The sequence below is a fragment of the Dermochelys coriacea genome, chromosome 6 (assembly GCF_009764565.3).
Source record: "Dermochelys coriacea isolate rDerCor1 chromosome 6, rDerCor1.pri.v4, whole genome shotgun sequence".
NCBI classification, from domain to species: Eukaryota; Metazoa; Chordata; order Testudines; family Dermochelyidae; genus Dermochelys; species Dermochelys coriacea.
Window position 1 is genome coordinate 19,507,995 of NC_050073.1, and position 24,687 is coordinate 19,532,681.

Below are 24,687 nucleotides of genomic sequence, written 5' to 3' on the forward strand. Positions count from 1 at the left end.
TTTCCAACAGGAAGATCATAATGGACACAGAATTCCAACTCAGGCCATGAAGTGGTCAGAAGTAACTGGACGGGCATTAGCCCGCACCTCCTTTTATGCTCTTGATTCAGAGGATGAGAGCAGCTGCGCATACGCAGACCAATGGGCACTACTTGCTGCAAATCTCTGGTCTCAGAGACATGGAGAACGTGTACCCACATGTGGAATACATAGGGACCAGAACTCAAAGAACATTTTGATTTTTTTTTAAAAAAGGTCGAAATGGGACTGCAGGTTTTTTTGCCGAATAAACTATTCGCCAAAAAAATTTCACCCCACTCTACTTATAAATAAACTGGTTACTAGCTTACAGTACCTTTAAATGTATTCGTAATTTTACTAACTGAAAATGGTCAGCTATAAGAACGGGTCAGACCAAAGATCCATATAGCCCAATATCCTGTCTTCTGACAATGGACAGTGCCCCCAGAGGGAATGAACAGAACAGGTAATCATCAAGTGATCCATCCCCGGTCGTTCATTCCCAGCTTCTGGCAAACAGAGGCTAGGGACACCATTCCTTCCCATCCTGGCTTAGAGCCATTGATGGACCTATCCTCCATGAATTTATCTAGTTCTTTGTTGAACCCTGTTATGCTCTTGGCCTTCACAACATTCTCTGGCAAGGAGTTCCACAGGTTGACTGTGCATTGTGTGAAGAAATACTTCCTTTTATTTGTCTTAAACCTGCTGCCTATTAATTTCATTTGGTGACCCCTAGTTCTTGTGTTTTGAAAAGTAGTAAGCACCACTTCCTTATCTACTTTCTCTACACCAGTCATGATTTTATAGACCTCAATCATATCTCCCCTTAGCTGTCTCTCTTCCAAGCTGAAAAGTCCCAGTCTTATTAATCTCTCCTCATATGGAAGTCGTTCCATACCCCCTAATCATTTTTGTTGCCCTTTTCTGAACCTTTTCCAATTGCAATACATCTTTCTGAGAGGGGCGACCACATCTGCACACAGTATTCAAGATGTGGGCGTACCATGGATTTATATAGTGGCAACATATTTTCTGTCCTATTATCTATCCCTTTCTTAATTATTCCCAGCATTCGGTTCGCTTTTTTGACTGCTGCTGCACATTGAGTGAATGTTTTCAGAGAACTAGCCACAATGACTCCAAGATCTGAGTCGTCACAGCTAATTTAGACCCCATCACTTTATATGTACAGTTGGGATTATGCTCTCCAATGTGCATTACTTTGCATTTATCAACATAAAATGTCACCTGCCATTTTGTTGCCCAGTCACCCAGTTTTGAGAGATCCTTTTGTAACTCTTCAGTCTGCCTGGGTCTTAACTATCTTTAGTAATTTTGTATCTATATTGGAGGACTAATTCTTATGTACAGCTAAAAATAGTTAATATCAATTTATCCACTTATTCATTAGCAGGAGACCACTGTTCTCTAACCAGATTTAATTCCATTGAGATTATGGAGCCCATTCTTCTCTTTACACGAGTCATTCATATACAGATATAGTTGATTTTTGTTTCACCCATCTTACAATTATGCAGACTACTTCATGCTGAGCAAAATTTCCTTTGGTGTTACAATACTAGATAACTATGAAGATAATATTCTTGGAATAGAATAGCATCTAAAATACCGGTAAGAACAAACACACACCATTAGTAGATTTGCATTAATTCTTTTGGCCACAGCATTGCACTGGGAGCTTATGTACAGCTGATTTTCCTCTGACTCCCAAACCTTTTTCAGAGTCATTGCATCCCATGACAGAGTGCTCCCTCCTGTAAGTCTATCCTACGTTCTTCATTTCTAGATGTACACATTTTTGTTTACGAATGGTGCATGCAGCCATCGTAGGACATTTTTAAACACTTACTGTACTAACAGCAGACTGATTGCATCTCTACAAGAATTCAAATGCAATCTACAATCAAGTAACTGTGGTATTAGAAAATGAAGGGACTCATCAAGTGGAAGAGTGATGTGCATAGAAACTGAGCATGGTGCTAAAAGATTTTACAAACATTTGAAGTGAAAAATTTCTCACACCATCCTAGATTTATCTTCATTTTTATTTGGATCGTTGACCCCAGAAATTGAAAGCTGGATTATTTAGTCTCAATGTATATAAGTTAAGAGGTATAGCTTCTCTCAAAGAACTGATTCTTCTGTTTTGGTATACATGATACATTTATTAAATTAGATAGAATGAAAAAAATCAGTGTATTTTACAATAAAAGAAAAAACATGTTGACACTGGGCCTCAATACAGTGAGAAACAATGCCTCCAGAATTATTACAGCAAAAACATCCTCCGTACAGTATTACATGTCAACCAACACAAGCAGTAATATTTGCAAAGGGAAAACATTCGGTACCTTCAACACAAGAATAAGAACAGCGGTTGAAGAGAAAGAAGCAAGGATCTAGCTAGACAAACATATTCCTGTCTTTAGCCAGTGCAGACCCTTGGCAGGATTGAAGCTAGTGTGAACAACACTAACTTTTAGCAGATGCCAGTATTACACAGCTGGCTTTGGTTCCAGGCGGTTGTAAGCTGCTGAGTGTGACAGAAGTACAATCAAGACACATTATTCTATTAAATGAAGCATATAGGTCACATGCTGCAACAGAATGTGTGATGTATTTAATTTAAAACAAATCCCAGCAAGGTATTGCCTTTCAGTTCTGCATTTCTGGACTCTCAACTGCTAGCTTTAACTATTCCTTGCCAGTTCAAAATCCCTCAGACCTGAAACTGACAAAAAACAGCAAAACAATTGTGATGGGATATATATATATGTATATATAGAAAAAAACTGAGTAGGCATATGATTTAGTCTTGTTAATTTTAATAACAAAAAATACAGTAGTGCATCTTGGAGGCTTCTTTTCACATGCATAATGCTTGAGCCTCCATTGAATTAAAATCCCCAGGTCAATATTTCTTAATATGAAAACTGTATATTTTATTCCCATAGAGTCCAACTTATAGGCCATATTGCTTCTAAAAACTACCCACCTTCAATCTATGCAGCTTCTCTCTGCTACACTTCATATAACAAATGCATCTTACAAAAAAGGACTTCCAGTAGGTCTAGAGGTCCCATGGAAAATGTAAGGGTCCCCAGAAATTCAAACACTCACTTCCTCCTCCTAATTATTAAGAGCACTCAGAGCTGTTTGTTCTATGCTTACATTTCAGCCATAATAGAATTAGCAATACAATCTCAGGTGACAGCAAAATTACTTTCCCAGACACAATCAACTATCAATCAAACCATGACCACTTGCTTTAGAAAAATCTGCTAGTGTAGACTCCAAGTAACTATACATAAATCTTTATTATATACATTTTCCCTGAATTGTTCTACCCTAGCAATTCATACCATTTGTACAAGTGTTATAGCAAGGGACTCATCCCTAAATTTTTACCAAGAACTTGAGTGATGATCATCTTTTGCTTTAAAATGTAGGCTGGCAATGCCACAAGAAGTCACTGTGCTATGAAGATAAAAACCAGATGCTCAATCTAGTGTTGAGTTTTGTGATTAACATGTGATGACACAGGCTACGAATAAGAGGAGCAAGGCTAGCTTCCTGACAAAAAACTGTTTCTAGAGACGCAAAAGGTAAAGTTGTAATGGGCTGTGCAGGTAAAATGCAGAGAGAGACTGTAGCCTTGAATTCTTAGGAAAATGTAAAACCAGTGGGAGAATGTGAAGACAACTAAATTTTTACAAGATGTAAGTCTGCCAATTAAGACAATGGGGAATTTTTGACATAACTAACAAGTGAATGTCTGACATCATGAAAAAGGATTTTTGTTCGTTTTTTTTTTTTTTTTAAATCAACCAGTGAAAGAAAACCAGGGCAATTTTGGTACTGTATTTAAAAACTCTCCAACCCCACACAAACAAAGATATTGGGGAAAGCAGTTTATTCATAAATATAGAAGAATCTTGTGCTTAGGGAAGAAGAAAAAAGAGAAGGAGAGAGAATAAAGGCTCTTTCCTTATTCCAAACCTGCTTACTAAAGTTCTCATGAACCACTCGAGATCCTGTATTTCAAGTGTACATTCAAACACGAAGAAAATACAAGCTATGGCTATTGCAGAAAGTATTGTAAAGCAGTTTTAAAACCACCACCAAAAACCAGAACAGTGACATTGCACATTATTGAAAATAAATTTGTGCATACTACTTAAAGTGCATTGTTTTGCAGTTTTAAAAAAAATTAAGAAGCTGCAGAAATTTATCAAAACAGGTATAATCTGTTCCCTCTCCAGAGGCTCTGCAATTCTGTGCTACAATGTTGCATACACATTAACACATGCAATGACTGTATGCACTGTCCTTCCCCTTTATGAGGGTCTGCCAATTTAGGATATGTCAGATTTTCCATTATCTCAAGATAGTTTTGATATTTGTATGCATACAATTCAATTGAATTAATTAAGATCAATGTAACTCAATGAATCATCGAAACAAGTTCTTTAAATACTTTATACCTTCTGAAGATTCTGCAGCTCTTTGCTACTCTGTATTCCGAACTACCAAAACACCTTTCCTCATTAAAAAGTAATTTTTTCTCCATGCAAAAAGACCGTTTTACTGAAAAACAGGAGTGAGTGTAGCATGTTTCTTCTTAAATCATAAATGCGATACTTAAAAAAACCCAAAACCCATGTTTTCTTATGACAAGACAGCTCCTTAAATAATTAAATGCTTATTTTATACATAATTTTCCAGGTATAAAAATCTTTCCTTCTGCATTCATCCTTTGGAATAATCACAGGAATGTAGAAGCAAGAAGAGTGCAAGTAACTGCAGGAACACATTAGGGCCCAATCCTGTCCTCTGATGCAGTGTGTATTGCTGTATCTAGAAAACCATCTCCTGCAGATTTCACTAGTACAGCAACATCACATGGTAGGATTGAGCCCCAAAATGCCAAAGAAAGATATATATATTGCTTTGGTGCCCAATCACGAGGATAGGTGGGTGGGGCTACCTAATTAGAAACACTAAAGGCTACAACAAGAAAGCCAGCTTGTTAGTAGATTTAAAACTATGTTAAGAATAGTTGGACTATTCACAACAATAACTGAACACCACAGGACAAACCAAAGGGCATTGTGTAATCATTTTTTATATCTCTGGCAGAAACAGGTGGCTTACTGAAACAAACATTTTATTAAAAGCAGTATGTAAAGAAAAAAAATCTAACTCCCAGAAAACATAACTCTTCCATCTAACAGACAGAGCAGTAAATCCTGTACTGCATAGTATTGAGAGAGATCATATGAACACGCTCTTGTTTACAGAGAGAGAGAGAGAGAGAAGGAAGAAAAAAGCAGCATACCCACACACACACACCCCCTGAAAGCAATATAGCCACATATGATAAGGCTGGTATTAACAAAAAAGCTTCTGTGGAACATATGTAAAACAAACTGTAAAAGAGAAAGTGAAAAAAATGTGCAAATATCCAAGGAGAAAAAGGGGTACAAGCTCTTTCAGACAGAATGCTCACAGGAATCTGTTAGGAAATTCTTCCTCTACCTAAATTCCTGGCTTGGCAAGTCAAAATAAAGGTGGCATCAAGAACAGAGACAATGCAGGGGTTGGGGTCTATAACTCTTCTGCAATCTGAAGTAACGAGTTGATAGCTGCATCCTTGTTCCCTCTCTGGGCTTCTAGCACTGAACGAATTACTTCCTTGTCCATATTGGGAAACATGTCTTGGATTGATTTCAGATCCTCTTCATTACACACGTGCTGAGGGTTGACTGGAGGTGGTACTGCCACCGGTACCATGCCTGGGTTACAGACTGCAGGCATTCCTGAAAACAAAAACAGAGGAAATTAAAGATTCCTCCTACATGAATAATAAAATGTTTATTCTTGATCAAATGAAATATGCACAAAAGGCCCTTTATACTACATATTTCAGAGAAAATTGTTGACTTTATTTATAGGTGGAAAAACATTGTGATATCTGGGAAGTCATCCGACTGTTGCAAACAAGATTTTTCCTATCATTACATTTTGATACTAGTCACATTGTTACCCTCTGCACAATGTTCCGGAAGTGCTCAGCGAATGCGGCAATGGGCTTGGCACAAAGACCTACTCGCACAAAGACCTAGTCAGACAAACAAGGCAAGCATAGGCAGGCTCTACAGTTTTAGAAGAAGCACTCACGTACTGTGATTTCAGGCTACACAAAAAACGTAATAAAAAAAGACAATGATCGCACTCTTATTAAGTTCTTATAGGTTTATATCATGGTTTGCAGGATCTTTTTGTTGCACATAAAGGCCATAACACTAATGAACCCGATGCAATAAAATTTCATTGTTGAAAACAAAATAAACTAAGGACAAACCCTGATCCTATACCAATAGTCTGATGTCAGAAGTCATGTTTCTTGACCAGAGTAATAAAGAGCTCAGATAAAAGGGGATTTCCATGAGCATGGCCTCCATTACATCAAAAAAGGAATGCATTAAAGTAACTCATTGTTCCCAAGTAGATTGGGAGCAGATATAAGTGAACAAAAAACCCATGAATTTTGAGGTCATGTCTGTTGTCGCATAAATAGTATCCAGTTGTTCAACATGTGACATCAGAGCTATGCTGCATGATGAGAAAGGAATTCTGTTTTTTATTCCTATAGATGGACACTTTCCTTGACCTTACTGTTTCTTCCAGTTTTTTAGGCAGAGGACAGAAACCACTTCAGAGAAATTTTGGAACTTTTGCATTACATTGTTCTCACGGTTCTGTCAAAATCAAGAAAGAAAAATTTACAGTGCAACGTGGAGAGGATTTTTAAAACCAGGGCTTTCTGAAACAAGTTCCTAAAAACCACCATGCACGCGCCATATAAAAAGTATGTTTTTACCATCTGATGACCTTATAAGTAATTCAAATCATGCCTACAGTTCAGAACACAGCTAAAAGAGGTGCAAAGTTACAGTTTATTTTTATTAAGCTCATCTTGGTAGCCAAGAATGGTGCACTAAAGACGTTTGTAAAGAATTTGTAATTATTTCAATTAATTGCATTCTAAATTAGGATATTGTTTTACAAGGCATCATTTGACTTTAAAAAAAAACTTTCTGACTGGGGACTTCTGGATACTACATCTGCTTATGCAGCTTATAAAATAAAGAACCTTTTTGTACCAAATTTTATTTTAAGTTAGAGAAGTTAATTTGTTCTTCTGACCCTATTTATTTTAAACTGGTATTCTATGGATGTGATTTTTATTTAAAATGTCCTTCCATGATCCAAAATGTCAGGTGGTAGCTGTATTTGCAACAGCATTGTAAAATCTAGAGTTTGAGCTGCTGAACAAGATTTTGTTATCAAGAAGAGCCAGCATACAAAAATTTGCAACAATTCATACTACCAGACATGCTAGTGATAGAGCCCTTATAATTTCCATTTAACTGGTGTATCCTCTTCCCTCCATGGGAAGGAATCTTAGTTACTAGGAAGATACAAGTAATGTTAATGGGGGATTCAATCATTGGAAATATTGACAGTTGGATTTGTTATAACCAGGAGAACAGCATGGTGAATTGCATGGTGAATCCAGGCAAGCAAGTTGCAGATCTCTTGAGACATCCAGACAAACTTATGTGCAGTGCTGGGGAGGAGCTGATGGCCATGGTACCTGTGGGTACCAATGACATAAGAAAAGATGAGAGGTCCTGGAGGCCTATTTTAAGCTACTAGGTAAGAGATTAAAGTCCAGGATTTACATCAGAGGTGGGCAAACTCCGACCCGTGGGACTGTCCAGCCCGGCCCTTGAGCTCCCCACTGGGGAGGCAAGCCCCCAGCCCCTCTCCTACTGTACCCCCTTCCCTGCAGCCACACCACCACATGGGCAGCGCTCTGGGCAGTGGGGCTGCGCACTCCTGCAGGGCAGTGTGTCTGGCTCTGGCCGGGCGGCGCGGCTACCAGACATGCTGCTCTGAGCAGCATGGTAAGGGGGCCAGTGGGCAGTCAGGGGACAGGGAGCAGGGGATGGGGGCAGTTAGGGGGTGGGAAGTGGGATGGGTCGGGACCAAGCTCTTTGGGGAGGCACAGCCTTCCCTACCCAGGCAGGGACAGGAAGAACCACAAGGGCTCAATGCATGGATGATGTGATGGTATAGGAAGAAGGGTTTTAGATACATTAGGAACTGGGGAACCTTTGGGGAAAGGAGGAGGAGTCTATACAGGAAGGATAGGTTTGACCTAACCAAAACGGAACTAGACTATTGGCATGTAAAATTAAAGAGGTCATAGGAGTTTTTAAAATTAAGGGCTGAAGGAAAGCTGACAGGTGTGGAGGAGCACACGGTTCAGACAGAGACATCCTACAGGGGAGGATCTATTAATGGGGATTCTCTATAGCCTAGTAAAGAGGGGAAGACAAAGTACGAGTAGGAACTAAAGAGAAACTGTCAAATGAGAAAGTCCCATTCAGTTACATGACATGATGGCAGACAGACAATTAAAAAAAGTGACAAATTTTATAAGTGCTTATACAAAAATGTTAGGAGTCTAAATACTAAAATAGGCGACCTTGAGTGCCTGGTATTAAATAATGATATTGATATAACAGGCATCACAGAAACTTGGTGGAATGACGACAATCAGTGAGACTAACACCAGGACACAAAATATATAGGAATGACAGAACACCTCTTGTTGGCGGGGGAACACCCCTATTTGAGAAAGAAAGCACAGAGAGTCAAATATAGTAAAAATTTTAGATAAATCAATCTTGCTATAAAATCTCTATGGTTAGAAATTCCATGCTTGAATAATAAGAGTATAACAGAAGGTATATACTACTGACCACCTGACCAGGATATTGATGGCGATTGTGAAATGCTCAGGGAGATCAGAGGTACTATAAAAATAAGAAACTCAATAATAATGGGGGATTTCAACTGGGTATAAGTCACCTCAGGATGGGATACGAAAGTAAAGTTTCTAGACACCATTAACGACTGCTTCGTGGAGCAGCTAGACCTGGAACCCACCAGGGGAGAGACAATTCTTGATTTAGTCCAGGATTTAGCACAGAATGCAGTCCAAGAAGTGAATACAGCTGACCTGCTCAGCAACAGCAATCATACTATAATTAAATTTAACATCCTGGTGTGTGTGCATGCGTGTGGGGGGAGAAATGCCACAGAAGCCCATGACAGTAGCATTTAACTTCAGAAAGGGGAACACCACAAAAACGAGGAAGCTAAATGGAAATTAAAAGGAACAGTCACAAGAGTGAAATGCCTTCAAGCTGCACGGAAACTTTTTAAAAACACTAAAATAGAGGCTCAAATTAAAACAAATATGAAGAGAACCAAAAAAAGGCCACCATGGCTAACCAAAGTAAAAGAAGCATTTAGAAACAAAAAGGCATATTTTAAAAATTAGAAGTCAAATCTCACAGAGGAAAATAGAAAGGAACAAACTCTGGCAAATCAAGTATAATTAGACAGGCCAAAAAAGAATTTGAAGAGCAACTAGCAAAAGACAAAAACACAGCAAACACATTTTTAAGTACACCAGAAGTCTGCCAAACAGTTGGTGGGCCCACTGGTCAATCAAGGTGCTACAGGAGCAGTCAAGGAAAACAATGCCATTGCGAAGACACTAAATGAATTATTTGCATCAGTCTTCACTGCATAGGATGAGAGCCCAGGAGATTCCCACATCTGAGCCATTGTTTTTAGTTGACAACTCTGAAGAACTAGCCCAGACTGAGGTGTCAATACAGGAAGTCTTTGAACCAAGTAATAAAACTAACAGTAATAACTAACCAGGAACAGCTGGTATTCACCCAAGAGTTCTGAAAGAATTCAAATACGAAACTGCAGACCTACCAACTTTGGTATGTAAACCTTCAACTTAAATCAGCTTCTGTACCAGATGACTGGATGACAGCTGATGTGACTCCAATTTTATTTATTTATTTATTTATTTATTTTTAAAAGGCTCCAGAAGCAATCCTGGCAGTTACAGGCCAGTAAGCCTAACTTCGGTAGCAGGCATACTGGTTGAAAATATAGCAAAGAAAAGACTTATCAGCTGCATAGATAAACATGATTTGTTGAGGAAGAATCAACACAGCTTTTGTAAAGGGAAATCATGCCTCACCAATTTATTTATTTGTTTGGAGAGGTTCAAACAAGCATGTGGAAAAGTGATGCAGCGGATATAGTGTACTTTTAGAAAGCCTTGACAAGGTCCCTCATCAAAGGCTCTTAAGCAAAGTAAGCTGTCATGGGATAAGAGGAAATGTCCTCATGAATCAGTAACTGGTTAAAAGACAGGAAATAAAGGGTGGGAATAAATGGTCAGTTTTCAGAAGGGAGAGAGGAAAATAATGGTGTATCCCAGAGATCTTTACTAGGACAGTGCTGTACAACATATCCATATACCTTCTGAAAAGAGGGGTGAACAGTGAGATGGCAAAGTTTACAGACGATAAAAAATTACTCAAGATAGTTAAGTTCAAAGCAGTCTGTGAAGAGTTACAAAGGGATCTCACAATACTGGGTGACTGGGCAACAAAATGGCAGATGAAATTCTATGTTGGAAGGCAAGGTGGAAAATATAGTTCTAACTATACATACAAAATGATGGGGTCTAAATTCAACTAAGATAGATTTTGGAGTCATCATGGATACCTCTCTGAAAACATTTGCTCAGTGTGCAATGACAGTCAAAAAAGTTAAAGTCAGGAACCATTAGGAAAGAGAGAGATCAGAGGTGGGCACACTACAGCCCGCAGGCCACATCTGGCCTGTGGGACCCTGCTGCCCGGCCTCTGAGCTCCTGGCCCAGAAGGTTAGCCCTGGGCCCCTCCCCTGCTGTTCCCTCCCCTGCAGCCTCAGCTCACTGCGCCATCAGGGCTGCGAGCTATTGACGGGCAGCGCAGTTGCAGAGCCACGGCCTGACCCAATGCTCTGTGCTGCATGGTGGCGTGGATGGGGCAGGAGTCCCAGGAGGACCATTGGGGGCGAGAAGCAGTGGTGGGTAGGATAGGGAGCAGCGGCCGGAGCATGCCTGGCTGTTTGGGGAGGCAGACTCCCCTAATTGGCCCACTATACAATTTCGGAAACTCGATGCGACTCTCAGGCCAAAAAGTTTGCCCGCCCCGAGGTAGATAATGAAACAGAAAATATCATAATGACACTATATAAATCCATGGTATGCCCACACCATAACTAGTGCATGCAGTTCTGTCACCCTATCTCAAAAGGGACATACAGAAATGGAAAAGGTACAGAGAAGGTCAACAAAAACGATTAAAGGTGTGGAATGGATTCCACATGAGGTGAGATTAAAACAGACTGGGACTATTCATTTTGGTAAAAAGATGACTAAGGGAGGACTATAGATGATAGAGGCCTATAAAATCATGAATGGGGTGGATAAAGTGAATACCACAAGACTAGAATCAAGGGTCACCCAATGAAATTAATAGGCAGCAGGTTTAAACAAACAAAAGGCAATACTTCACATAATGCGCAGTTAATCTGTGGAACTCATTGCCGGGGAATGTTGTGCATGCCAAAACTATAACTGAATTAAAAAAAAAACTAAAAAAGTTACTGAAGGATAGGTCCAACAATGGCATTTGCCAAGATGGCCACGAATGCAGCCACATGCTCTGCGTGTCCCTAAGCCTCAGACTGCCAGATGCTGGGACTGGACGACAGGGGATGACTTGATGACTACCCTGTTCTGTTCATTCCCTCTGAAGCACCTGGCATTGGTCACTGTCAAGAGACAGGATACTGGGCTAGATGGACCATTGGTCTGACTCAATATGGCCTCTCTCATGTTGGGAATGCTGATAAAAGCCAGTAAAAGTTTTCCTTCCTTAAGAATCATCATCTTTGACCTTATTGATGATAAAGACCTGACATTTTACCATTAAGAATTTTGTAACTTCTGAAAGACTAAAATATAATAAAAGCAAGTGAATGAGGGTCTCTTTAGTTGGCACGGGCCTTCAGATATGTAAGAGAACTTACCAAAAATGAACTCCACCAAAAACTTGTCTCTACATCACAATCCTGAAGCAAGCCAGCCATCTGCACAAACTTTTCAGGAACTACATCTTTCAGTTAGCATTTTGCTTCCCACTTCTTCTCTTTCCATAGAAAATTTGTGGACTAAGACTACATTACTCCATGAATATGGCCATACCTGAATAAAATCTAAGTCCTCCTGCTTTCCATAAACAAACCCAAGACATGCAAGAGTTAAACAAGAATCTTATTCAGTTAGTGAACCCACATTTTCCAATGCACCACAAAAAGAGTTCCAATTCCAACCATTCCTCCTTTTTCAGTGATTTTAAGAAGGTGTTTTGCTCCACTGCCTTCCTTTTACAAAGATATACGAAAGCAGTTTAAAACTCATCCATCTTAAGTAATCCATCACAAAGGCCCTTTTTTGGGGAGGAGGGGGGGGGGAAATTCCCCCATCCAGGAATATATGTTTATTACAAAAATTCAAAAAAAAAAACCAGGTGAAAAATTGGTCCAAAAACTTTACTTCACAGTCTTCTGGATAAAAGTCCAGGTTAATACTGGGGGACAGGAAGAAAGGGAAAACAACCAATAGAGATAAACTAAGAGAACTGAAAGTAAAAGCTATTTAATGCTGTGATTTCATGAACTGTATATTAACAGTACATACACATATGCACATGCATCTGTGCATGTGTATCTTCTACTACATTGCCTTCCTATCACAGACAGCCTCACATTTCCATTTAGACTAATTTATTGTTAACAAACAGATCTACGTAATATATTGGAATCTTAACAGAATGTGCATTTTCATGTACTTGAATGGTCCAAAATTTGGAGGAAAAATAAATCAGTAAAATACAAAAATGAAGGGCCTTACCCATCAGGCATCTTCCCCCTCCTAAATAAGCTCGACTGAGAACTGACAAACATCACAAACTAAGTATACGTCTAAAGTCTTCATCAGTGAAGATGGCTTCCATATAGCACAAGATAACATAAATATGGGTAAAGCAATCCAACCAATCAAAATAATTTGGCCTCTGACTATCACTGTCAAAAAAGTAGCTGGGGGTGAAAATGACCTCAAAACCTTAATTTTCAACCACAGGTTGTCTTTTAATAGAACACCAGTTTCTAGACAGCTTGTAAAACTGTTTTCAATGATTCATTAAAAAAAAAAAACTAACACAGATTCAGCATTAGGTGAATAGCACAACCAGTAACCATCTTACTCAAAAAAGAAAAGGCAATATCACACCAGTTAGTTTCTGAAGTGATTCAGAAACAATAGAAACAGATCATCTTATCCATAAATTTAAAGTTGTATGTCTTGTCTTAGTCAAAATCACAAAGGCCAGAGTTTCCTTTCCTACTGTGTCAGAGTACGTTAACTCTTGAATCATATACATTTGCAAAATCACTACTGAATAAGTATTCTCAACTTTATAGAGTTTAATTTATTTTTCTTTCCTAACAATTCTAACACTCCATCTTCTCCCTCATTATTGCACAAACTGCAGACAAGCGGCTTTGAAAATTTTATATCACTTTAAATTCATTTGGTGCACAAAAATAGTCCAAGCACAACTACACTGCGTACCATAAAAATAAACCATGATATTTTAATACCATGATGAAAGTTTACTTTGTCTCATTTACTGTATAGTCTCTATATAGTTTTTCAAAATTTAAAGAATACTGTTTTTAAATAAAAAAACATTTACATGACAATCTTCCTGTTAAAGAATTAAAATTTTAAGATTAAAGAGTTTGTTTTTTTTTTAAACTAAAATCACTTGACACATTAAGTAGCTTCAATTTTATAAAATTAAGACTCAGTAAGATGCCACTTCATTTAACATATACTGTGTAATAGCTCATTTTTCACTGACAAGATAGAAGATAACAGTATTAAACGTTTTCAGAGGAGCTGGAATTGCACACTGCCATTATGCTCTTGCTTCCAGTATTATATAGAAAATATTATACATTAAGAGTGGAGAGTCCGTTTTCTAAAGCATCAGTGTGGCTACAGTGGGAAACATGCTGGCACAGACAATGACATTCCAATAATATAAAAATGAACATGTAAAATAGCAAGTCAGTTGATAGCATATTGTGGTCATTTAAGAACAGCAGTGGAAACAGCAAGGGCAAAATTTTCATCCAGATCGTACACAATGCATTACACAAATATTTTGGTTCTTAGTTTCTAGTTCAGTCAAGTGCCTTATGTTCATTTCTTTTTCTCAAAAGTTTTATCTAACAATGAAATATGACACTCTACATACAATAGTTTCTTGCAAGCTATACCATTTTAATAGTTCTCTGAAAACACCACTGGGGGGAGCTTTTCGATGGCATTCAACTCATTTTTGCTTAATTCATTCATACCTTTGAAAATTTCCCAAAATGTTTGTTTTGTATAAAGAATCACTTGTGTCAGCATTTGTGGTGCTAAAAACTACAGGCCATAATTTTATTTTTAGATCATCACATTCTGTCTCAACAACATACCCAGTTATGGCATTCACTACAAAATGAACTGATATCTATGGAAAACATGAACATTCTCCAATCCCACAATAATTCTGGTGCTCTGGCAAGGCTAACTAAGAACCAAGCCGATCAAGTTGTTTTATATTTTATGTACACCATTTTATCTGGAATTCAGGATGCTAGTAAATGACATTTGACTTAAGAAGAAATCTAGCCCTTCATGAAGACACTGGACTGGACTTTTTATACTAAGTTCAAATTGAGGATGTCACAATATCTATTTGAGAGTTCAAAATTAAGGGTTCGTCAGTGTATATCACTTTGACAAACTATTCAAGAGAAAGGGAGTCATCTGTTAAACCAGTGACTGAGGCCTACAGTCACAAAAATATGTCAGCATCTAAACTCCAGACTTAAACACAGACTGAAGTACCTAGGTGCGGAAGTCCCAGTTTTTGGCTTCAGTGCGATTCACAGAATTCATGCTGAATCCCACAGGTGCCTAAACTCACTCGGCGTCTTAAGTTTTCGCAGTAAAAAGTTCCGTAGATTCTTATGTTTCTGCCTCTGGGCATGCACATGCTGCCTCACTCTAGGGGTCTGGGCACCTATCTCCCACCTAAGCAACAGAATGATTCACAAACCAGGAAAGACAGGTGTTCAACCAGCTAACTTGTGCGCAGGGCCTAGTAAGCATCTCAGAGACAGCCTACTGGATTGGGCACCTCAGGCAAGTTTACACAAAACAGCTGGGGGAGGACCTCCCTCATAACTTGTAACCCAGTGGTTAGGGTTCCACTGTGGATAAATTAGTCACTAGGAGTGGGGATGGGAAGAGGGGAGAAAGAGCACAGGGATGGACACACAACCATAAGAATGATTCTATTGCTTGGTAGTTAAAGGATGCACCCAGGATGTAGTAGATCCAGAATCCAATCCCCTGATCTAACAACTAATTATTCATCCACAGTGGAATTGCTTCAACAGAAGAAACAGAGGGATTCCCATATTACAATATCCCATAGCTCACTGGTTAGAGCACTCACATGAGAGGTGGTAGATCCCTGTTCAAATCAGTTTTCATCAGAGGGGGGTTTCCCCACATCGCAGATGAGTTTCCTGACCACTGGGCTAAAAGTCAAGCTAGAGGTCCTCCTCCACTGGCTACCTTCTTGTAAAAACACCAGAGATGCCTAACTTTAGAGAGTTCACAGCTGAAAATCGCTAGCAGAGATAGGCACCCCCTGCAGTCCAAACTGAGGCATCTATCTCAGTGAGAGGCGAGGGACTTACCACATACCCATCTTATTGGCATCTCCCATTGGCTAGTTTGGATGGTCTCCTGTCTAGCATCCTGGCTTTTGTGAACAGCGGTCTAAGGCGCCTCTCTCCCCACATTCCGAGTATTAAGGAGCCTAAGTGCCTAACTCAGGCTTTGTGAATCAGTGTGTTCCTGTGATTTTCTAGGCTCCCAAAAGTTAGGGTGCTGCACCACTCAGCATCACAATGGTGAAGTACCTTTGTGAATCTAGGCCCAACTATCTTGAGTAGTGCTCACACAGAAATAGGCATCAGATGACTTAGCTAAGACTAATCAAAATGAATATTGCTTCCAAAAGGCATATGGTGGTGAAAAAGTTTACCCATGAGAATGCAAGGTGTAAGGCTTCAGCCTGTTAAGGTAAGAGGGGTGGAGAAGGGAAAGAAAGGATGGGAAGCTTTGTCAATGTGCCACTGGAGAACCTGTTAGTACATGAGCTTCCAAGAATTTTTTGAAGTCTCCTCCACTCCTACAGTTAAAAAAAAAAACAAAAAACCCAAACCCTACAGTGGCAGGGGTTGGGATAGTCCTCTCTCCCACTATAAAAACGTACAAGTGCAAAATTAGTGCTTGTTGACATTAAGAATAGTTGCTACCTGAACTAGGCCACAAGCCTACTTGAACCAGATGCTGTCAAGGACTTTGGAATTAGTTCTACATCTTGCCAGCACAGCTTGCCTTTGTATATTGATGACTTCAGTATACAGGAAAACTTTACTACTTACATGCTGTTTTAGTTTAAAAATCCTAAAACTAATAATTTTTTTTACCTGTAGACGACTATAACTAATCCTATTTCTGAAGTATCTGGAAAGAAAGAAATAAAACATCCAAAGACCATTAGCACCTGCAACAGGGCAAAGATGCCTTTATATCTTAAAACAGATGTATTAAACTTTTGTATTGTGACATCCAAGTGCAATGCTCTGTGGTACAATATGCTGTGTACAAACAAAAAGCAATTTCAATGAGCTCATGCAAAGATTCTTGATACAATATGGTGGGGTGAGATAAGATCTCAGAAGACTTACCCAGAGCAAAGTACTCAAGCCCTGAGGATAGGTGGGAAAGGAATAAGACATGGAAAAGAAACATTAATCTACTTTTTTTTTTTAAACCAGGAAATGAACAGTTTACCCTCCAAGGATGAGAGTCAGGCAAATTCAGATACAAAGCTGTTAGACTATGGATCCCAGCCTTCATATTTCACAGTGTCCCTTAATTAGATGCAACTTGTTACAATAGTCAGATCAGATTTCCTGAAGATATAGTGAGGTGGTTTACAGAAGTGGTGATCAGAAGGAAAGCTTTGTACCTAGACTGCAATTTCCTTGTGGCAGTGAGTTTTTCTCCATGAAAGGCAACATATCCCTATAGCACTTCATACAAATATTTAATACTAATGTGGACTAAGTTAAGAAAGCAAGGTGACTTGTAGATCCAAAGTGGCACACTATTATACTAACCCTCAGCTTTCATACTATAATAGGCTTTACATTTTTTATTCCTATCAGAGAACTTTTCATTAAAAAATTGTCACTGCAATAAGAGTTTACAATTTCAGAAGAACGAGTCTGCATAAATTAAGGTATCGCTTGTTAAGATGCACAAGGTGTAGCCACAATTAGCTAAGATTAGTTTTGCCTCATTGGTAAGATACTCCATGCCCTTGATGGAGCCCTAATGATCCACTTTTATTGTCTTGTAGTTCTGACTTAGGCTATGTCTACACAACACGTCTTTTAGCAACACAGCTGTGCTGCTACAGCCGTGCTGCTAAAAGTGTAGTGCATTGTAGCCACTGTTTGTTGGCAGGAGAGAACTCTCCCGCTGAGAAAAAACTTCCAATCCCAACAAGCAGCGGTAGTTTTGTCAGCAGGAAAGCTCTTCTGCTGACAAAGCTCTGTTCACACCGGTGCTTTTTGTCAGCAAATGGGGGGGGGGGAATATTCTATTCCTCTTTCTGCTCTAGACCAGTATCGCGCATCTCCCCCTTCACAGTGTAAAAATGACCCCTCGTTACTCAACATTTTCTTCCTATGTCTCATCCACTTATTGTAGTGACAAACAAGTTTTTTCCTACTTTTTACTCCAGTGAGTACTACAAAGACTGAGGGAGTGAGAGATTCTATTCTGGCTTGCACATCATGATTAACAGTCCTGCTTGCACTAAGTTCCAAATGCAGAGTCTTTTCCTGATGAATGAACCAGAAAGATCATAGCTTGACTTTCGGATAACAGGTTGAGTATGATTAGAAAAAAAAAATCATAAATTTAAATTGAGCACATTAAAAAAATCTGATTTCCATAAAGAATAGCAGTTTATAGAATAGACATTTCAACCCAATCTGAAGGAAGTATTTATAGCTATATTTCAGTCACAAAAAAGCCTCATCACCAAAACTTTCACTTAGGAATCAGTCTGTAAGATCATTGCTGGAACAGAATGACACCTAGTGGCTATTAACTTAATTCCAGATGTAGTTCACTGGGAGAAATTAAGGGTATGTCTACACTGCAATTAAAAACCTGTGGCTTGCCCAGCTGATTCAGGCTCACAGGGTTCAAGCTGCAGGGCAGTTTAATCGCAGTGCAAGCTGGAGCCAAGGCTCTAAGACCCTGAAAGGTGGGAGAAGCCCAGAGCTCAGGCTGCAGCCCAAGATCCCTACACCACAATTAAACAGCCCCTTAGCCCAAGTCAGTTGGCACGGGCCAAGCACAGGTGTCTAACTGCAGTGTAGACAAACACTTCATAAACCCTATTGTGTAAGGTTCTCTTTATGATTCCCATTAAGGGGAACAGGACTAGCATGGCTAAATGCCTTGTGGCCTTTTGAAAATCTGGGGTAAAAGGATGCGGGGTAGACGGTATGGAAACAAACAAAAGGTATTTTCCATACTAACTATGGCTCTGAGATGACTGATGGCATGGATTGCAGGCAAGGGACCTTCTTGAGAAGAAGTGCCAAATGGGGCATCCTACCTATGTCCTTCCAATCTCACTCAAGTAAACAGAGGATGTTACCCCAACTGATATTTAGTTCCTTCCACTAACAATACATTGTCAGACTCGACAACCTTGAGTGAGATAACAGTAACTAACTGTACCTTCTTCAAAACACATTCTGCATGGACTCCCCAGTACAGGCAATTGACAAGAAGTCCCCATACATAAAGGGGGTGGATCTGGAAGGTCTTATCTGACCAACGATTGCAAGGCTGTTTGCCTCAGTATCTAATCTACAGGCCAAATTATTAGTGTTATTTCAAATGAAAATACGGATGGACCATCAGGTAGTGTCTTTGCATCTCTTAACAATGGAGACTTTTTGAGGCATGCATTTGAGGCCTGGTAAAATGTACCTTAATATGTCATGAAGTAGTAGAGAGATTCTGATCTGCTTGGAAATTTTTACTGTTTCCTAGCATGTGAAGATAATGCTACAAATATGACAGCCATCTAGGTGTTTTACAAAATGGTTTAGCCCTGCTCAGGCAGTAACTTAAAACCTTACTAACAATGTAGCCTAGCTTTCCCTGCTGATAAGCTGCCTATATGGAAATCACAGGTCACCTTCAGCAAGAATCTGAAATGCAGATATACCTTTATCTTATCATTCTGGAACACTATATACAACGGCTGAGCCATTAATACATGGCTCTCAGTCTTCAAGCCAACAAGATCATGATCAGAAATGCAGACTTCAAAGACAGGTAGTCCAGGAAACATTTGAGCTGCTAAAATTGTGTTAGTAGGCACCACACAAGTCCCAGAATGGGGATAACTCCTGAATAGGCAACACAATGTCATAATTATGTTCAGTTCATGTAGGATTAGAGAATACAGTGGAATCTTGCACCAGTGAAATTGTAAGCCAGGTGCACTCTGACCAAACTGAGGGAGAGATTTGATTGCTTGGTGTAAAACAAGTAGTTCACAATAAAAGAAGAATAGAATAATAATGAAGTTCACATCCTTTAATCTTGCCCAGATAGAGAACCAGGTCCATGTCACAGAATATGAATTTTTGGGTGGAATATTTCCTCCTTTCAAGTAGAATTTTCTGGTCTTTTCAAATTCAAATCTAAACTGTTCAATTAGCCAACCACTAGGCAAAGAGCTCAAATCAGGATGTTAAATCTTCTGGGTCAGGATATTTGACAAACTGAGCAGAGAAAAAAAGATTGGAAGTTCTAGCAGGCCAGAGTACAAAACCCGATGAATCCAAAATGCAGTTCTACAGCTCCACGGGTGATGTTCCCATCATCTCTAACATGCTGTGGTATTAGAGAAATACCTGGCTCCAGTTAATGAAGACCTCCTGTGGGGATATTTTAAAAACAATATTGTCTATCCCTAGGAGATTCAGAACTATGTGACTGCTGTAATGGACACACCAATCCAAAAATCATAGACTTCTACCATAAGTATGGATGATGATGATATGGTAAAATTATGCATAATTTACAGCAGTGTTAATGGTAAAAAACAGAATTTCATGATATGGTCATGGTGACCTTGTGGACTGTGCTGCCATGCATTAACAGTTCATTAGTTCACTTTGAGCTAGTCCTGTTTGAAACAGGACTAGGTCAAAGCAAACTAACAAACAGTTAATGCATAGCAGCTGATCAAAGTGAACTAAAACTGTTGATGTGCAGCAGCAAGGTCCATATAAGTTGCAAAATTTACAGATTCTGTGACAATGTCGACCACTGTGACAGTCATATCCTTAAGCAATAAGCAGGCTCCGCCCTTGTAGTTATACATGGTAATCTCTCTTAAAATCTGGAAAAAACACCCTTCAGTAAACGTGAAATGGAACTGAACACTATAAACCAGTTATTTCATGCAAGGCCTCCTGGTCTGAGGTAATGTCATTCTAGCAACTCTTTCCTTGTTACTACACTGCAGATGAAACTGAACTTACAAACATCATCACTCAGAAGGAAGATGGTAATGGTCAATAAGGGTATGCTGCTTCACCCCTTGAGTTGTCCAAAAAGCTGAGGGATTCCAAAGTGTAGCCATCAGTAGGTTTACAGTATCATCTAGAGTTGAGACAAGTAGATAGCACTAGAGGGGAAGGGACTCCAGGAGGAGCTTTAATTGTATTCTGGAGAACAGAAATTGATCTCTGGAGCCCCTGGGCCACAGAACTCTCTTCTCCAGCGTGTGGTACAGCTGACCCATGAAAATGAGCTATAGGTGGTTTCCTACTTGGACCTCTGCAAATAGAGAATAAAGTCAGAAGAAAGAGCAACGCAGAGAGCTGGCAGTGAAGGAACTCTACCCATTGTCAGGAAGAGGAGCAGGTGGCGTTAGACAGTCAGCACTATGAACTAACTCTCCAGTGTCCAGCCATTCCACAGGAAGTTCCAGAAGCTGGCACCTGGATGACAGCTCCTCCACATAACCAGTACTAGAGGACAAAGCTCACACACCACCTCAGTGAGGATCCTATGCAGGCAATGCTTGAAGTTTTCTTTTGTGGATCATTCTTCTGTTTATGTCCATCTCCGCTGCTTGCTTTTAGGGATTTTAAAAAAAAACTAAATTTCCGATTATGAACTGGCCAGAGCCATTATCACTATCATTTCCACAGAAAATCCTCTGCTTAGAATGGATTTCCCAGGAATTGCTTTAAACACTCAAATATCCTAAAGATAACTGAATAGGCTTGTTTACTGTCACTTTAAAAACAAAGTGACCAACTGGAATATCGATTACTCTTTACATTCAGGTTTCAGAGTAGCAGCCGTGTTAGTCTATATTCGCAAAAAGAAAAGGAGTACTTGTGGCACCTTAGAGACTAAAATTTATTAGAGCATAAGCTTTCGTGAGCTACAGCTCACTTCATCGGATGCATCCGATGAAGGGAGCTGTAGCTCACGAAAGCTTATGCTCTAATAAATTTGTTAGTCTCTAAGGTGTCACAAGTACTCCTTTTCTCTTTACATTCAGTATCTCTCTGCTACTATTCTGACTCTGAGATTCTGTCCAGGATTCCAGAGATCATCATATGCAAACCTGGAAAGACGCCATGTGCAAACAGTGTAGAATGAGCTGAAAAAAAAAAAAAAGTTGATTTGGAATTCAACCCCCCCAAAAAATCAGAAGCCTTTAATAAAAACTATTAAACTGTCCATAATATTTTCTTCTAAGTCACCTTTGGAGTCCTTAAAAAAAAAAAAAAAAAGGGAAAAATCTCACATTTGTTAAATAACGGAAGCAATTCATGATGGTCTGAAAAAAAGAATTGTTTAAGTAGAGAAACAGGATTTCCTAATACTTTCATTCACAGTAATAACTGAAGCAACAAGTTAACTCTGAAAACAAATGCAGCAGTAATGAGTACAGTACTACATATAAGTATGCCATGGCTGTGGAACAACTGTGCTACTCTACCCATACCAGTACAGGTATGTTACCAGATAAGGACACTTCTGTACTATGCAAATATGAGTTAGGAAATTCGACATTTAATATAGGAAATAAATACTGTCATATGCACTAAATCTCAGATTTCTGCACTTTTCTGCTTACAAGAGGTTTCACCAATAAAAGTTCTTCAAAAGATTTTTTTTTTTAACTATTTTTAAATTGAAGTGGAAAGGGGCAGACAACACTAGGTGTGCACATCAGATTACAGAAGAGCACTAATCGTTCAACTCTGAAGAAAGCCAAGTTTTCATGTGAAAATGAGTCTCAGGTCAGGTCTAGGCTACAGACTTCTGCTGATACAGGTCAGGGACCACATATGTTCACACCCCTGTGCTTTTAATGGTATAACTTGTTTTGTTGGTAGAGGCTAGTTTTACTACACAAGTGCAAAGTACAACTTTGCCACTATAGCTGTATCTGCACCAGTACTTGGCTAGTATAGTATACCAGTATTCAGTGAATAATTTGTGCCAGGGTTGAGCCCCAGCACCTCTGGACTTGGCAGCACATTGCCCTGGCATCTCTGGGCTTGCCACATAAGTTATGAAAGTAAAAAAAATTGCTTGAGCCCTGGCACCTCTTTCATTACAAATTAAGCACTGCCAGAGCACTCTTGGGCCTGGTCTACACTATGGGGGGGGTAGCTCGATCTAAGTTACTCAACTTCAGCTACGTGAATAATGTCGCTGAAGTCGACGTACTGAGATCTACTTATTGCAGTGTCTTCACTGCGGTAGGTCGACTGCTGATGCTCCCCCGTCAACTCCGCCTACGCTTCTTGCTCCGGTGGAGTACCACAGTCGACGGGACAGCCTCGGCAGCTGATTTATCGCGCCTTCACTAGACACGATAAATCGACCCGTTGGATCGATCACTCCGGAGATAAGCGTAGACATGCCCTTAGTATAGGCATGGTCTTTATTACAACATGCAATAGGACTGGGCCAGACAGGCTAGCATTGCAATTTTTTGTAGAGCTGTTTGAGAAATTCTGTACAGACTTCAGTTGTAATCTCCCAGGACACATTCACATCCTCTTGTTTGTGGAGCACTGAAATTCATACTGTATATGAAGTATTTATTACATTAATGATTTTGAAGCTACAAGAAAAATATTAAATTCTAATTGAAAAATGCAAGAACATATGCATTTGGTTTATATCATAATGGAATCACACTTCAGAGTATATGAATTATAGTCAAAACCAGTTAGTTGGCTGGTGAAATGAGGTCTAAAACACAATTAAATGGCATTTCTCTGTAACACAGCAACTTTTGAACACTGCAACTGATAAATTCTAAGATTTCAGAGAATGGTCTCTCAGTGGACAGAACCCCTACTGACTTTGGTGGGGGAAAAAAATCAAAGCTGAAAGGAAGAAGTGGGGCACACATGCAGTTTCAGCATCTGGTTAGCAGTGCCAGCAGCTTCAGCCACTTTCGTTAGTTGTCTACAGAGCTAAGAACCAGTTGCTGGTAGCCATTAAACACATTGCTTCATAACAATACCCTTCCTCCTCCCCATTTTTATTTCCTCATACAGTTTAAAAATGTTGCTGCCCTGAAAGACTTTCAAGATAGAAAGAAAATGAAAGTGGAAAGGAGGAGAAGGTAGTGGTGAACAAAGAGCCCCAGCTTGGGGGAGCCAGAGCCACCAGCATGAGGGAGGGAATTGTATTGCAGGGGGCTCCTGAACAAGGAGGATGTGGAGGAATGCCAGAGTCCCTGTTGGACTCTGCACTATGCACTAGGACTACAGAAGCAACAAAGTGTGTAAAACTCTAGGTACACTCACTGTTTAATGCTTCAATTTTTTGTGTGTGCAGTTATTTCAACGGTCTTGCATACATTATTACTGTGGAGTAAATTTGCTTCCACATGCCAGGTAACCCAGATTCCTGATTGAATTTAAGCTTCATATTAACTCTAATAAAATGAGTTTGGAATCAGATTTGGGTTCAGCCTTTGGTACTGTGATCATGCCCTATCCTGTCACTTATTCACATGGACTTGAATGCATTTATTAAACTTAAACCAAAAAACTCACACTGAATTCAGTCTTTCCCTTCGACATACACATACTGACACTATATTAGAGTAGCTACTGCACCTCAATTCATGTCCATATTATACCAGAATGAAGCTTTTAAACACCATGTCATGTGAGAAATAAAATACCACAAAAAGCCTATTAAATAATATAGTGCTGCTTCTGAAGTTTGAAAGGCAATTTCACAGTCTATAATTGATTTTACTACTTTTTTACAAAAATAAAGGGCCTCTGCTTCTAAGTATAGGCGCTCTCATTGTCCCAGTTGTGTACAATAGTGCAGTGAATTTCAGC

The 24,687-nt window shown here is 39.4% G+C and overlaps 1 protein-coding gene across 2 annotated transcripts in view; it reads right to left on the reverse strand.

Annotated features, from left to right (window-relative positions):
• Nucleotides 1-2,189: 2,189 nt before the first annotated feature.
• LOC119857807 (toll interacting protein) overlaps nucleotides 2,190-24,687 on the reverse strand; it is a 55,499-nt gene continuing 33,001 nt past the window's right edge. The window contains exon 6 of one of the 2 annotated variants that reach the window (XM_038407237.2): nucleotides 2,190-5,864. In XM_038407237.2, coding sequence (XP_038263165.1) covers nucleotides 5,653-5,864 — 212 coding nt within the window. In that variant the 3' untranslated portion in view covers nucleotides 2,190-5,652. Of the gene's footprint in view, nucleotides 5,865-16,759; nucleotides 16,951-24,687 lie in introns of those variants that run through there. The other variant, XM_043517774.1, reaches the window with a different exon arrangement.